The sequence below is a fragment of the Lampris incognitus genome, chromosome 7 (assembly GCF_029633865.1).
Source record: "Lampris incognitus isolate fLamInc1 chromosome 7, fLamInc1.hap2, whole genome shotgun sequence".
NCBI classification, from domain to species: domain Eukaryota; kingdom Metazoa; phylum Chordata; class Actinopteri; order Lampriformes; family Lampridae; genus Lampris; species Lampris incognitus.
Genome location: NC_079217.1, coordinates 18286005 through 18300699, shown reverse-complemented (window position 1 = coordinate 18300699; position 14695 = coordinate 18286005). Strand labels below are relative to the sequence as shown.

General features: G+C 43.5%; 1 protein-coding gene across 1 annotated transcript; it reads left to right on the top strand.

The window, feature by feature from the left end:
• The first annotated feature begins 282 nt into the window (after nucleotides 1–282).
• nherf4a (NHERF family PDZ scaffold protein 4a) lies at nucleotides 283–13069 on the top strand. The gene is made up of 11 exons (XM_056283835.1): nucleotides 283–305; nucleotides 1262–1323; nucleotides 1465–1676; nucleotides 2647–2718; nucleotides 2838–2970; nucleotides 6905–7041; nucleotides 7197–7404; nucleotides 10582–10778; nucleotides 10887–11105; nucleotides 11886–12110; nucleotides 12284–13069. The coding sequence occupies exons 1-11, from the start codon at nucleotides 292–294 to the stop codon at nucleotides 12314–12316; spliced, it is 1512 nt and encodes a 503-aa protein (XP_056139810.1). The 5' UTR covers nucleotides 283–291; the 3' UTR covers nucleotides 12317–13069.
• The last annotated feature ends 1626 nt before the right edge of the window (nucleotides 13070–14695 follow it).

Below are 14695 nucleotides of genomic sequence, written 5' to 3'. Positions count from 1 at the left end.
TCAGCCGTGGCAGTGTCCTTGTGACGTCCGTGCTACGTCACAGGGACCTGTCCGGGTATCGTAGCGTGGAGATGAGTAACCAGGCTGCAGCAGCACAAAGTCAGCCAACCCAGGGGACCAAAGTGGGAAGAGGTCACACTTGTAGTGGTGCTGTTTCTGGCTGCTAATGCTCGTACCGTGGTCACTCTGACACTGGATGGAGCTGGCTGTGGCTGCAGGAAGGTGGACGTGACCTGAGTCGAGTGTCTTCTTCTGTTGTCTTCTATCCTTTTCTCAGGCTGCGGGGATGCGATGGAATTTCCTCGGTGAGTTCAACATTATTCACACATCATCGTTCTGTTTGGTTGCTTTTTATGTTTTCCTATTGAAGTTTAAACGCTACTAGTGTGCCACTCTTTAGTATGTCTCAGTGTATGATGATAAGGACTTATTTCAGACATGTAAATAAGCAGGATATAACATACAGATAAGCCATTGCCAGTAAGTGATCAACAATTCCACACATCAAACTCAGTGAACAAGTCTCCGTATGCATCAGATTATCTGTTACATGTTGGAAAAGAAGTGGGAGGAAGTATACACTTATTTTTTCCTACCCCTTCTCACCTACTCTTAAGTTAATTCAGCTATCTCTGGATAGTTTTATTTTATTTTATTTATATTTTATACATTTACATTTTAATATTATTTAGATATTTATATTTGAATAAGCTCAATTCCCACTGTACTGTATAGTTCAAATTCAATGCAAGTTGTGCTACACAATACAAAATCAACTACTGTGAACAATAAGAGGGAAAAAAAGAAACACATCAAAAACATGTATTTAGCAGCATATATACACATGTGACATGTGTATGCTAAATGATCCAGGTGTAGGAATCCCAGAGAAGTTGAACCAGCTCATCTGGACACCAAGTTTAATGGGAAGATGCTTCATCGCTCATCTAAGAGCGACCCAACCTTATAAACAGTGCAGTTGTATGATGACCAAAACCGGAGCTCGAACACAGGTTTCATATGCACACTGCCATGCTCATTAATTGGAGTTACTGCAATGGTTACTTTACAGAGAATAGCTGAATCACAGCGTTGAGAGGTGAGTGATGTTTCTCCTCATCAAAATCATCACTTAGATGAGTGGTGAAATGTTTTCCCACTAAACTTGGTGTCCAGATGATCCGATTCAACTTTTCTGGCATTTTGTACTGTTTCCCTACTCTTTCACGTGACATGACTCTTATATTTCTGCCTACTTAAGTTTTACCTTCAATCCAAATGAGGGGATTGATAATCCAGCGCTGGTCATCTCCGATGATCCTGGTAAGGTCCTGTAATCACGACACCCTTTAAAATCCCGACATCATGTCATGTTAAAACTTTTCCATTATCGCCAAATGCTGCAAGTTGTTCTTGACATATCAATGAGTAAGTTACAACAGTTAAATGCACCGTTTGCCTCAGAGCCAGACCAGTGCCCCGTGCCACGGCTGTGTCAGCTGAACCGCGTTGAGGGCCAGAGTTTTGGCTTTTACCTGCGGACGGAAAAGGGCCGGCAGGGGTATGTGATCAGAGACGTGGAGCGCTGGAGCCCCGCAGAATTCAGCGGCCTCAGAGATGGGGTCAGAGTACTAGAAGTCAATGAGGAATTTGTGGATAACATGGATTACCACAAGGTTAGTGTCCCTGATAAATCTCTTCTTTGTCTATGTTACAGGTCCCAGATAAGGAGCGGGGCCAGTAACAGGAAAGTGGGTCTGTTTTAAACAGAAAGAAAGTATAAAACAGGAGACGTGGTTGACTTGTTGAGCAGGCTGGTGACGTCTGAAGGCACGAGCCCACTGCAACACACCCATAGAAACACAATACTCTGCCAGACCAGCGCGCCCCCTGTGGCGTGGAGACATATTGCAGCTGCAATACATTAGAAATACTTAGTCTACATAACAATGAAATAAATCTGGCTCCTACTAACAATATATCAAATACAATAACTTAAATTGTGACAACCCAATTGTGAGTGTCACGTCTACTCAGTTCAAATACCAAGTATTCACTAACTAATCACATACACAGTGAATAAGCAACTACACACAGCGTTCACATCTCTATATCTGTCCAAGTCATGCATTCATACATACAGTACATACATGTAAGCGTCTTATTTGAGGTTATAGACAGATATAAAAATATAAAAATAAAGATAATAATATATAAAAAATATAAGAATTCTGAATTATTCTCCAGACCTCCATTTATACACGTATTCTTTGCATTCTTTATATTCTTAATATTCTTAACGCATTATTTGCAAAGAAACTTACTGTTTTGTTGCTTTTTACGTTTTCCTTTTGAAGTTGAAACTTTGTTACTGCGTAACTTTTTTAGAATGTAATGGATTACTTCCTTCTGAATGCACCTGAAGGTTGATGGCTTTATTGTGTCCTTGCATACTTATTCTAACCTTGTGTCCTACTTTGTCACCACGGATAGGGGAATGGATTTTTTTTTTTTTATTTATGAAGAGAGAAATTTTTGCTTTTCTGTAGAACTTAATCTCAATATATGAATAAGGACTCGACTGATCATGAACCATGCAGGCAGTGACATTAAACTGGACTCTGTCTCTCTTTGATTGACTGACAGGTGGTGAAGCGAATCCAGTGGTGTGGCTTGCAGCTGTTTATGCTGGTGCTCGGAGAGGAAGAGTATGAACAGGTTGCCACCACATAAGTGTTCACATATAAGTCCACATCGCGAGTAAATTTGTATGTTATTTTTTCGATGGACTTTTTTTTTTCTCTCTAAGTATCGCCAAATGCTTCTTCGTCCTCCAGGTAGTATCTAAGTGTCAGGACTTTCAGGAACTGGCAAGGGCCTATAGAGGGGAGGGCTGCTCCAGACCCAGACTCTGCCACATCACCAGACACCCCATACAGGGCCTGGGGATTGCCATCTTCCAGGTGGAAGGTAGCGGCTCCACACTGTCTCATTCATTTTTGAAAGTGTGAATAAATTATAATTACACGTTCCTTTATAGCAGGGGATAAATGCGCTAGTTATGGGATGCATATCATCACAGATTTTGTTAAATGAGTCCTGTACAATTTTGCTAGGGAACACCCACTTCTGAAGGGGACTTTAGATGGATATATAGTGTTTCATGATTTTTTTTAAAAATTAATTTAAAATTCTATAGGTGACAAAATTTACTACAGTCCAGCGTAACTTTGAATCTTTCTTTTATTTTTATCATCAAGGTTATGCTGGTCCACTTTATCAATACAGAAAAGTAACACACATGTTGGTTTGAGGTCTACCACAAAACTGAATTAATTTGATGCATTTGGTCAACCTGTCTCGAAATACTATATTTTGAGGCATGTTTTGAAATGTTTGACACCTTATTAACATAGTGATGAACTCCATTGGGTTAATGGTTTTCAATCCAGTTCTCAGGTCCCACCAGGATTGCTGGTTATTTACTGTCAGGTAGTTGATTATGGGCACCTGTCATGTCAGCAGCCATCTAATTACTGGCCATGTGTGATGTTCTACATACTAATAGTATATACTGTTTAGTACTGACTATTTCATCAAAACATGTTAAGTATGGCGGCACGGTGGTGCAGTGGTTAGTGCAGTCGCCTCACAGCAAGAAGGTCCTGGGTTTGAGCCCTGGGGTAGTCCAACCTCGGAGGTCATCCTCTGTGTGGAGTTTGCATGTTCTCCGTGTCTGCGTGGGTTTCCTCCGGGGGCTCCGGTTTCCTTCCAAAGACATGTAGGTCAGGTGAATTGTCCGTACTCAATTGTCCCTAGGTGTGTGTGTGTGTGTGTGTGTGTGTGTGTGTGTGTGTGTGTGTGTGTGTGTGTGTGTGTGTGTGTGTGTGTGTGTGTGTGTGTGTGTGTATATATATGTATGCCGGCCTTGTGTGATGGCCTGGTGGCCTGTCCAGGGTGTCTCCTTGCCTGCCGCCCAATGACTGTTGGGGTAGGCTCCAGCATCCCCGCGACCCCGAGAGCAGGATAAGTGGTTCGGATAATGGATGGATGGATGGATGTTAAGTATGTGTTGAATGAAATGGTCAATGGCACGATTTGAAAAATTGCACAGGTTCTTTCAATCAGTTCATGCGTGGAGTGGATCACGCAGTTATGTTTAATAACTTGCGGACGGCAACTTCAGTTCACACACTTAACTTTATTGTGTGCTGCACATAACAACTTCAACCGTTCTCTTGACGTTTTTTACAACCTTATTTTCGGCAGACTGCCGTAAAACTGCCGTGCCTACTGCAGCAACTACAGCCATGACCAGAGTAGCTCGTACACAACCTCTACCATGATCGATCGGACAGCTGGAAGGTGGCTGGCCCCAGCTGATGGGTGACCTGCATCGGCGTGGACCAAAGGGAGAGCAGTTTGTGGTTCCGGCTGGGCCGGCAAACCTGGACCCAGTCCAGCACTGTGGAGGGAGGTGGTCTCACCCTCCTTCTCCTGTCAAATTGCTGTTTCATTTGACGCTGACATTCTGTGACCTAGCCGCTCTGTTGGAGCGCTGCTGCTGCTGCTGTAAAAACTGCAGGTGGCTGCAGCTGATCCAAAGGAAGCTGCAGCTCACCCCCCCTCATCAAAAGGGCTGGGGAGCTGCCAGTAGTGGGGTGCGGTGTTGCTCGGTAGTGCAGCAGGGTGCAGAGCAGTGCGGCTGAGAAGGGAAGACCATCCGCCAGATATGCTATGACACTGTTTTTCAGTGCCTGGTTGAGCCCCCTCCCCATTTGTTGCTGGGTGGTAGAGGGCTGTGCAGATATGGTTAATTCACCAGTCCTGCCCAAAGGTTGCAAACTTTTAGAGTTGATAACTCCAAAGTAACCAGTGCAAACCTGTAAAGAAGAAGAGAAATACTTTTGAAAAAATCCCATTCACAGCCTGTTCAACACAGTGAATTCCCATTTGATGTGCTCGAACTTACAAAAGAATACAATAATTAATACATAATCAATAAATTTTACATACCAAAAGTTGCCTCTTGATTGAAAGGACAACATAACCCCAAGTGATCTTATTTGTGTATGTAGTGTGAACATGAATATTGGGATGGGGCATACTGTTCTTCCTAATTAATTATAATAGTGTAGTATAATAGTTTTCACCTCCGGCCACTTTGAATGGAGGTCATAGGCAACAATGAGGGAGCACAGATGCTGTGGGACGCCATGGAGCTCCCCACAGATGTCCACCTGGTTGTGTTCTCAAGGTGTGGGCGGCCACCACAAAGGCTGCAGAGGTGGTGGTGGTAGTGGGCCCATGTTCCCACTGGGCTGTGCAGTCTTTTACCATAGTCTCTATATCTCTGTCAATACCCGGCCACCACATTAAGCCCCTGCAGTGTTGCTTCACCTTCACAATGCCTAGTTGATATTCATGTGCCATAAACAAGATGTGCGCTATCAGGGTGCTGGGGACAACTGGGCTGCACAGACACCATTCCAGCAGGATGGATTGTCCCTGACTCAATGGAAAGGTGTGAGCTCCTCTGGGACTTTCGAGGGTCACCTCTCCCAGATGAAGGTGTGGAACTGGGGGAGAGTGGGGTACTGTGCTGATGTGAACTGGAGGCCCTTGGCCTGGAGTGGGCTGTGGAGCATGTGGATAAGCTCCGGTTCAATTGTGTCTGGGCCCAGGTCCGGTGTGGGGTTGGGGATGGCTCGAGATAGCAGGTCCGCCACCACGTCCTCTCTGCCAGGAGTAAACAGTGTGGTTAAGTTGTATTGCTGGAGCCTTTCCCTACCAGCAGTGGATACTCAGTGGTTTGTGCCCCAACCCAGTCATAGCAAGCAGGGTTGTGAGGGCCCGGTGGTCCATCCGCAGTGTAAAGTGCTGTCTATACAACTAAATGTGCCACTGCTCACAGGCCCAGACACATGCCAGTGCCTCCTGCTCCACCACTGAGTACTTTTGTTCAGTTGAGGTGAGGGACCGAGAGGCGAATCACTGGGCGTTCAGTACCGCGCTGGAGAAGGGACAGAACAGCTCCAACCTCTCTATTGGAGACATCGCAGGTCAGGATTGTTGGGCTCACCAGGCAGGGAAAGGAGGGGAGAGAGAGGTGGGAACAGAAACTCCATCCTCGTCGCCAATGTAACGTTTAATAACTTACGGACCACAACTTCAGTTCACATGCTTAACTTTGTAGTGCACTGCTTATAACAACTTCAACCGTTCTCTTGACTTTTTTACAACGATCTTAGTTATGGCAGACTGTCATAAAACTGCCGTGCTTACTGCAGTAACTACATCCATGACCGGTGTGGCTCACACACAACACACACAACACAGAGTATCCGTGAATCCTCTAATTGGACAGTATATAGGGGACTGTGCCTGGCTGACAGTCACAAGAAATAATGACAGTCACGGAGTCTTGAAACAATGCTTTGCTTGTTAAAGAGCTGACTCACTATAAAATATCTTAATATATCTTCACTTGAACAAACTGGAGTTTATACAACATGATGCATAGTGGACTACAACTAAAATACTGGTTGGTGAACCACAGAAATGGTGGAGTATGATATTTCTCTCACTGTATGCATCGTAAATCTAATTTCTTCAGTCAACCAGTGGAAGTGACGGTAAGTGGATACGGTTCCCACAACCTATATCTCTATGGTCACCATTTGCTTCTGGAAGATAATTACTATGTAATTAACAGCCTATAAATTATGGGGTTACCCTGTATTTTTCCATTCTATGAACTATAGTCCAGATACTGCTACTGAGTGTTAGGACCTGGCACAGGTAGAGCAATGGGTAAACAGCACAGACTAAGTCCATAAAGATGATGATGATGAAGACGCCATATTTCAGCAATAACAGATTGTTGTTTTTGTTTTATTTTCAGATAAGAAAGGACAGTACATCCTGAACACAGTGAGTGATGGTCCAGCAGAGAAAGCTGGTGTCCGTTGCGGGGACAAACTGGTCTGGATCAATGGTATCATGGCATCAACTCTCACGTACTCCTCTCTCAACAAATTAGTATGTGTTAAATTTTCTGATTTCTCATCTTCCTCCTCATCATGCAAAATATCTTCTGTTTATCAAATGTGAAAAGCAACTGGAGTGGAGAAATTATTTTCATCACATCAAACATCTTAACACTCTATTAATCCTTCTTTTTCGCTCCCTCTCAGGTGAAAAGGAGTATTCACTCTGTGACCATGCTGGTCATCGACAGTGAGAGTGAATCTAGCTATGTCCGAAGGAATATGCCCATCTTGCCTGTTGTAGCAGAGTTCCACCGGCCCCCTCACAGACCAAAGACCATGCACCTGGTTCAAGGACCTGATGGATATGGCTTCCTGCTGAGATTAGAAAAGCTGCCTGTTACAAGACTCTTAGGTGAAAAATACATTAATATGCAACATCTAAAAATATACGCATCTTAAAATACACACATATGCACACCTAGCTTGGAGCTTTTCCTTTGCTTATGCAAATCTCATATTAAAGGGCCCAGTCTTTGTTAAAATGCGTGTTGAATAAGCTGCACACTTGATGAAGATGGTTTTGTTGACAGATTCTAAAATTCTGCTGTAATACAGCTTCCGGACTGGGGGGAATAGCATGATCCTCCCACGTGCTACGTCCTGGCGAAACTTCTCACTGTCAGGTGAAAAGAAGCGGCTGGCGACTCTACATGTATTGGAGGACGCATGTGTGCAGCCCTCCCCAGATCGGCCAATTAGCCCACTCAGAGGAGTAGGGTAATTGGCTGGATACATCAGTTTTCTCATCCTCCTGGACCTCTCAGCAGCCTTTTCCCACACCATTCTTCTCAACCGCTTATCTGAATACCTAGGTCTCAGTGGTGTAACGCTCTCCTAGTTCCAGTCATATCTCACCAACAGGAAACAGTTTGTCACCATCAGAGACTCCAGTGCCTCCTTAGCCCCAGTCAACCAAGGTGTACCACAATGATCCATGCTTGGATCCCTTTTTACCATCTACATGCTCCCTCTTGGTCAGATCATCTGCCACCACGGTTGAAGTTTCCATTGCTACGCTGATGACACACAGCTTTATCTCAGCACTAGACCATCCTCTCAGCCCCCCCCCCCCCGCAATCCCTTGTTAACTGCTTCCACCAAATAAAAATCTGGATGTCATCAAATTTACTCAAGCTAATTACCACTAAGACTGGGCTCATGGTTGTGGCTTCCAAGATGTTGCTCCGGAAGGTTGGAGATCTTCTCCTCGGCGTGGATGGCTGCTCCATCTGCCCATCCTCAGAAGTCCACAACCTTGGTGTCATTATGGACTCCACCCTCCCATTCCAGTCGCACATCAAATGTCACCAAATCTGCTTTCTTTCACCTCAAAAACATTCCCAGACTCTGTGGTAGAGACCCTCATCCATGCCGTCATCACCTTCCATCTGGATTATTGCAATAGAGTACTGTCTGGGATACCTACCAAAGCCCTATAGAGAGGCTTCAGTATGTGCAGAATTCCGCTGCCAGGGTGCTCACCCGCACCAAGCCCTGGCAACACATCACTCCCACCCTTGTCCACCTTCACTGACTCCCAGTCAAATCCTGCATTTCTTATAAAATCCTCCTCCTCACCTATAAATCCCGCCATGCCCGTACCCCCCAGTACCTATCAGACCTCCTCAACCCCTATATTCCATCCCAGAATCTGCGGTCTGCAGACATGGACCTGCTTTCCATCCCCCACACCAGCCTGCGGACTTTTTGGGATAGAGCCTTTAGTGGGGCAGCCCCCACCCTTTGGAACTCTATTCTAGCAGAGATCCACAACGCTGCTTCTTTGAACAATTTTAAAACACTACTGAAAACCTTCCTTTTTACTAAGGCCTATGGTCTGTAGTCTTTTGATCTCTGTTTTAATCTTCTTCTTTTTTTATCTTGTGTAAAGTGTCCTTAGGTTCGTTGAAAGGTGCTATACAAAACACACACTATACAAAGTTGTTGTTGTTAAAAAATTCAAAAAAATACTCAAATGGTGACCTTCACTATTAATACCTTTATAAAAACATAGAAAATGTAATCAAATTTTAAAGCAGATTTATACATCACTCAACAAATAATCTTTTTCCCAACCCTAAAATCAACCGACTTTAATTAGCAGCCAATAAGACAAAAAACATCCCTGCTTCTGATGTTGCAGGGAGAGATTCAAGATGGCTGTAAAATAAGAAATGTAATCTGTGGACAATCTTTGGACACAAGCTCTGGTCTGACCAAACTTCATAAACCATTATATGTTGTTAAATTAATAAATTGGTAATGTAAGGATACTCCCTGACCAATATTACATGGATACCCATTCTAATTATTAGATTTGGGGCTATTTCAGCCACACCCATTGCTAACAGGTGCATGAAATCAAGCACACAGCCATGCAATCTCCATAGACAAACGTTGGCAGCAATGGGTCATACTGAAGAGCTCAGTGACTTTCAATTTAGCATTGTCACAGGATGCCGTCAAGTTAGTTCATCAAATTTCTACCCTGCTAGATTTGCCCCGGTCAACTGCAAGTCTGTTTTTGTGAAGTGGAAACGTCTAGGAGCAACAACAGCTCAGCTGTGAAGTGATAGGCCACACAAACTCACAAAACGGGAACACCAAGTGATGAAGTGTGTAAGCGCGTAAAAATCATCTGTCCTTGGTTACGCTCGTTACTCCAAACTGCCTCTGGAAGCAACATCAGCACAAGAACACTTCATAGAAAGTTTCATGAAATAGGTTTCCATGGCTGAGCAGCTTCATACAAGCCTAGGATCACAGCGTACAATGCCAAATGTCGACTGGCTAGAGTGGTGTAAAACCATTGGACTCTGCAGCAGTGGAAATGCATCCTCAGCAGTGATGACTCAAACTTCATTATCTGGCAGTACGAAAGATGAATGTGGGTTTAAAGGATGCTAGGAGAGCACTACCTGCCCATAGGGCCCACTATAAAGTTTGGTTGAGGAATAATTGGAATAACTGTCTGTGGCTATTTTTCATGGTTTGGGCAACTTTGTTCTAGTGAAGGGAAATCGTAATGCCATGGCATACAATGGCATTCTAGATGACGTGCTTCCGACTCTGTGGCAAAGGTTTGGGGGGAGGGTATTTTCCTGTTTCGGTATGAGGGTGCCTCTGTGCAAAGAGCAAGTTTCCATACAGACATGGTTTGTCGAGATCGCTATGGAAGAGCTTGACTGGCCTGCACAGAGTCCTGACCTCAATCCCATTGAACACCTTTGGGATGAACTGGAACACCTAATGAAAGCCAGGCCTTTTTGCCCAAACCATTGCCAGATCTCACTAACTAGTGGCTGAATAGAAGCAAATCCCTGCATCACTTTTCCAAAATCTTATAGAAAACCTTCCCTGAACAATCAAGGCGGTACCAATTCCCTATTAATGCCAATAATTTTGGAACAAATTGTTGAACGAGAAGGTGTTCACATTCTTTTGGTCATGTACAGTATGTAGCCTTTGTATGTACAATAAGATAAGAGTTTGTTTTATATCTATTCTGTTCTATTCTATTTCGACATAGTTCACATACTAAGGGATGTTGATCCTGGAAGTCCTGCTGAGGAGGCAGGGATGGAGGATGGTGAGCTTTTGCTGGCAGTCAATGGAGAACCGGTTGAGTCCATGGAGCATGAGGACATAGTCAAGAGGATCAGGAGGAGCGGTCAGAAAGTTAGCCTAGTCTCCATATCGACACAAGGGCGAGAGTTTTATAGACAAGTGAGCAGAGATTCACATACTTGTATTTCATTTCTCATGGCAACGCTAACTACACATGATCTTTTAGAGAGGTGTTTAACTCTCTTTCAACTGTTTGCTCCATTGCAGTTAGGAATTTCTCCTCTGTTGTTCCATGAGGAACACACACTGGAAAACGAAAAGGTGAGGACTGTATCTCACTGCAACAATAACCAGAATGGACATCACCTAGGAAATGGGAATGGCTTTATTCCCTGTCCCAGACTGTGTGTTCTGGACAGAGAAGAGACAGGCTTTGGTTTCCACCTGGGCTGTATCCAGGATGAGCCAGGAACTTTCATTGGCCAGGTATTATTCCATACTAATTTGCTTCTATTAATTGCATCAATTTTGGATGTATGAATTTTAATTATATAATACTATTTTGGCCTCTATTCAGCCTTGATTATTTGAAACAATCGGTGTCATGTTCAACTTTTTTTTTCCATTTATAGAAGGCTGTTGCAGCTAGAAAAGTGCTTAATAAATGCAATCCATTCATCTTGATTAGAGGCTCAACAGTTTGGAATTGATGTCACTTTTAGGGCAAATTATAAGATATTGCAGTCATTAACAAAACGGTTTATACGTTGATTTATATCAGTGATTCATGAAAATGTTCCCCAAGGGGATTAATAAAGGAGCATCACGGTGGCCCAGTTGTTAGTGCAGTCGCCTCACAGCAAGAAGGTCCTGGGTTCGAACCCCGGGGTGGTCCAACCTTGGGGGTCATCCCAGGTCGTCCTCTGTGTGGAGTTTGCATGTTCTCCCCGTGTCTGTGTGGGTTTTCTCCGGGTGCTCCGGTCTCCTCCCACAGTCCAAAGACATGTAAGTCAGGTGAATTGGCCATACTAAATTGTCCCTAGGTGGGAATGTGTCGGCCCTGTGATGGCCTGGCGGCCTGTCCTGGGTGTCTCCCTGCCTGCTGCCCAATGACTGCTGGGATAGGCTCCAGCATCCCATGACCCCAATTGGGATAAGCGGCTCGGATAATGGATGGATGGGATGAAAATGTTGTTAAGTGTAACAAAGTCTGATGGTGATTCTCTAAACAGTTGCTTAGATTGCTTTTCTGTTTTTCCCCTCTAGGTGTTGCCAGGGGGCTCAGGACTGAGAGCCGGGCTATGGAAGGGGGATGTTGTCGTGGAGGTGAATGGACAGAATGTGGAGAATGCGTATTTTGAAGAGGTTGTGACACTGATAAAGAAAAGTGCCTCGCCTCTCAAACTGCTGGTGGTAGAAAGGGCAGGGTATGACTACCTAAGGCAGAATGGACTGCCAATAACCCCAAATCTCACCATTCACAGTACTCAGGTGAGACACGGACACACACACACACACACACACACACACACACACACACACACACACACACACACACACACACACACACACACACACACAAAGACAGTACAACATGCACTGCAACATGAACTGAGCACGTTCTGTCTTTTTGTTGTTGTTGTTGTTGTTGTTGTTGTTGTCAGGTTTCAGAGAAGACAGCCAATGCCTTCTTGTGATGGGACGTTGAGAGATGATTAAAGTCATGACCAAGCAGAACCAGAAATGGGCAGAACATGTCTATGGCAATATAGCCTCCGTTTGTGAAAAGATGCAGGACTTTTGCTATATACTCTAATTTGTACACACCCCTTCCATTAAATTATCTTTCAATGACTTTAGTTAAGAAGAAAACGTGTTTTACTGACATATTTCATATTGTAATACAAAGGGATAAGCTGTACAATTCTGCTGCAGTAACCATCTTTTTTATGAACGTGACAGCAAATAATGTGTTTATTTTGAATACCTGGATATAGAAGCTTTTCTAGGCCTTTTCTTTTCTAAATAGTTTTGATTTGTTGTCTTATACCGAGAGCCAAAATTCCAAGCAAATTAATTTTGAGTTGTATATTAGTAACTGTATGATATGTATATATATTCAGGAGGTATCCAACTGCCAAAAAAAGTCACCTTACCACTTGCACTTCGCAAAAAAAAAAAGCGAACAGATTTGTTGCCGCATTTTATGCACTGTCCTTGGCTTTGTTCACTGTGTGTCTTTTATTTATTGATTTAAAAAAAATTTTTTTTAATGAAGGCGATGAGGAATATGAAAATAAACCCAGCCCCGTTAAGGTAATTGTGCACGGGCTTTCTCATTTGGCTTGAGTTGTTTGACACCAATGTGTGCGTAACAGGATGTTTGCTTATTGTGTGTTCTGTGTACATTTCTGTCGTCCTTTTGATAAATAATTAAAGCATAATTGTGTCAGAATAATTAGTACCCAGTATTTGCTGATGATGGGAGAGAACAAAACAGGCAAAAAAACGACTTGGGGGAAATAAAATAATCAAATAATAAGCCAAAGCAGACATCAAAGCATTGGTGGTAGAAATGTTCAATAAAGGAAAACCATTGCACAGGTACAGTTATTGTCAACCCTTAACCGAGCGGTCCTGTCAATAATAACCATTTATAAACATCAGAAAATGATCTAACAAGCAATGACAGGGAAATAATATCTACCGCATGTTGCTAAAATGATATAAAAGCGGTTCAAGATGAAATTAAAGGGTATGATTTCTAAATAGAGACGATTATTTGATAGTGAAATGACAAAGTAAAACCTATGATCTAAGATTTTAAAAGAGATATAAGTAAAGCCTATATAATCTAAGACCTGAAAGAAATTCAAGAGAATCGAAGCGATAGAAAATAAATGTCTGTGCACAACCCTCAGAAGAACAGAGTCCCTCTGGCAAGATGAGGTCTCCATAAATAAGTTAACAACTAGTCATTTATAAACATGACTTAAACTGATACCCTTATACTGCTTATGTCACAAACGGCATGTTTGTTGGTTGTTGACATAGTCGGTAGGGGATGTGTTTATTTAATGTATGCAGCAAACATACATGTCACTTCTCATTTTTATCATTGCAGTAGCAGCTTTGACATTTTCTGTGAATCGGGCATAATTCTTGTCGTGGCCCATAAGAGGCTGTCAGAGCTTGGTCCTCTCCCCCGTTTATTCCTGTCTGCTGGAGCGTCTCTTCCTCCCGTGGCGGACGGCAGCGAGGGAAAAGTACACCTATCATACTGAGTAATGTTCCCCAAACATGACAGATGCACATGGGGGCCTATTACTCAACCCCCCCCCCCCCACCACCACCACACCCCACCACCCAATCACAGGCAGCAGGTTTGTGGAGCTCGAGACCGGTCACATCAGCTGCTATTGTGAAGGTTTTTGGTCTGACGGATTTGTCAGTTTGGTCAGATAGCTTTAACAACCTAGAAGGGCCACACTTACCCCCTTTTGGCCCTGCATAAATTAGTAAGGGCCCCGTATCAAAACATGGATTATACATATATGTATTTCACCTGGCAAATGAGATTTGTCTCAACTATCCTCATGTGACTGGAGGGCTATTTGCCTTGCACAACACAGATACACATAAGGCCGACAATGCGGACTGATGTTTTCTCCCGTTGGAAGTTATTAATTGATACCTGGTACAAAAGAAAATCACATCCTCCAGCACTGACTCTAACAGAGCATTGTGAATACTGTCTAGTACAGGAACAAACCCAGACTGCAGGACTGTGTTGTGGTGTGTGCAGAGATCCCAGCCTGTCAGGCACAGCGAGCTGCACCGTGGTGAGCCATAACAAGAAAGACTGGGGGGGGGGGTTTGATGTAAGCTTTTTTTAACCATGAAAGCACATCATCAATTTTGGCTGTTATCATCACCTCGGATAACCTTATGGCAAGAAGATAAGATATGTTTTAAAGAAAAACTGATTTTTCCCCCTACTTCATGTGGTCTTAAAAAGCAACAACTGGAAATGACAAAAAGTTCAGATCTGTAGGATCGTCCAGCCTCAAACTTTA

What these genes read in the sequence shown, in the direction of transcription:
- nherf4a (XM_056283835.1), top strand. An exon ending in GAGAGGAAGAGTATGAACAG is followed by an intron (nt 2,719 to 2,837) that starts GTTGCCACCACA and finishes TTCGTCCTCCAG; the next exon opens with GTAGTATCTAAGTGTCAGGA. An exon ending in CAGGAACTTTCATTGGCCAG is followed by an intron (nt 11,106 to 11,885) that starts GTATTATTCCAT and finishes TTTCCCCTCTAG; the next exon opens with GTGTTGCCAGGGGGCTCAGG.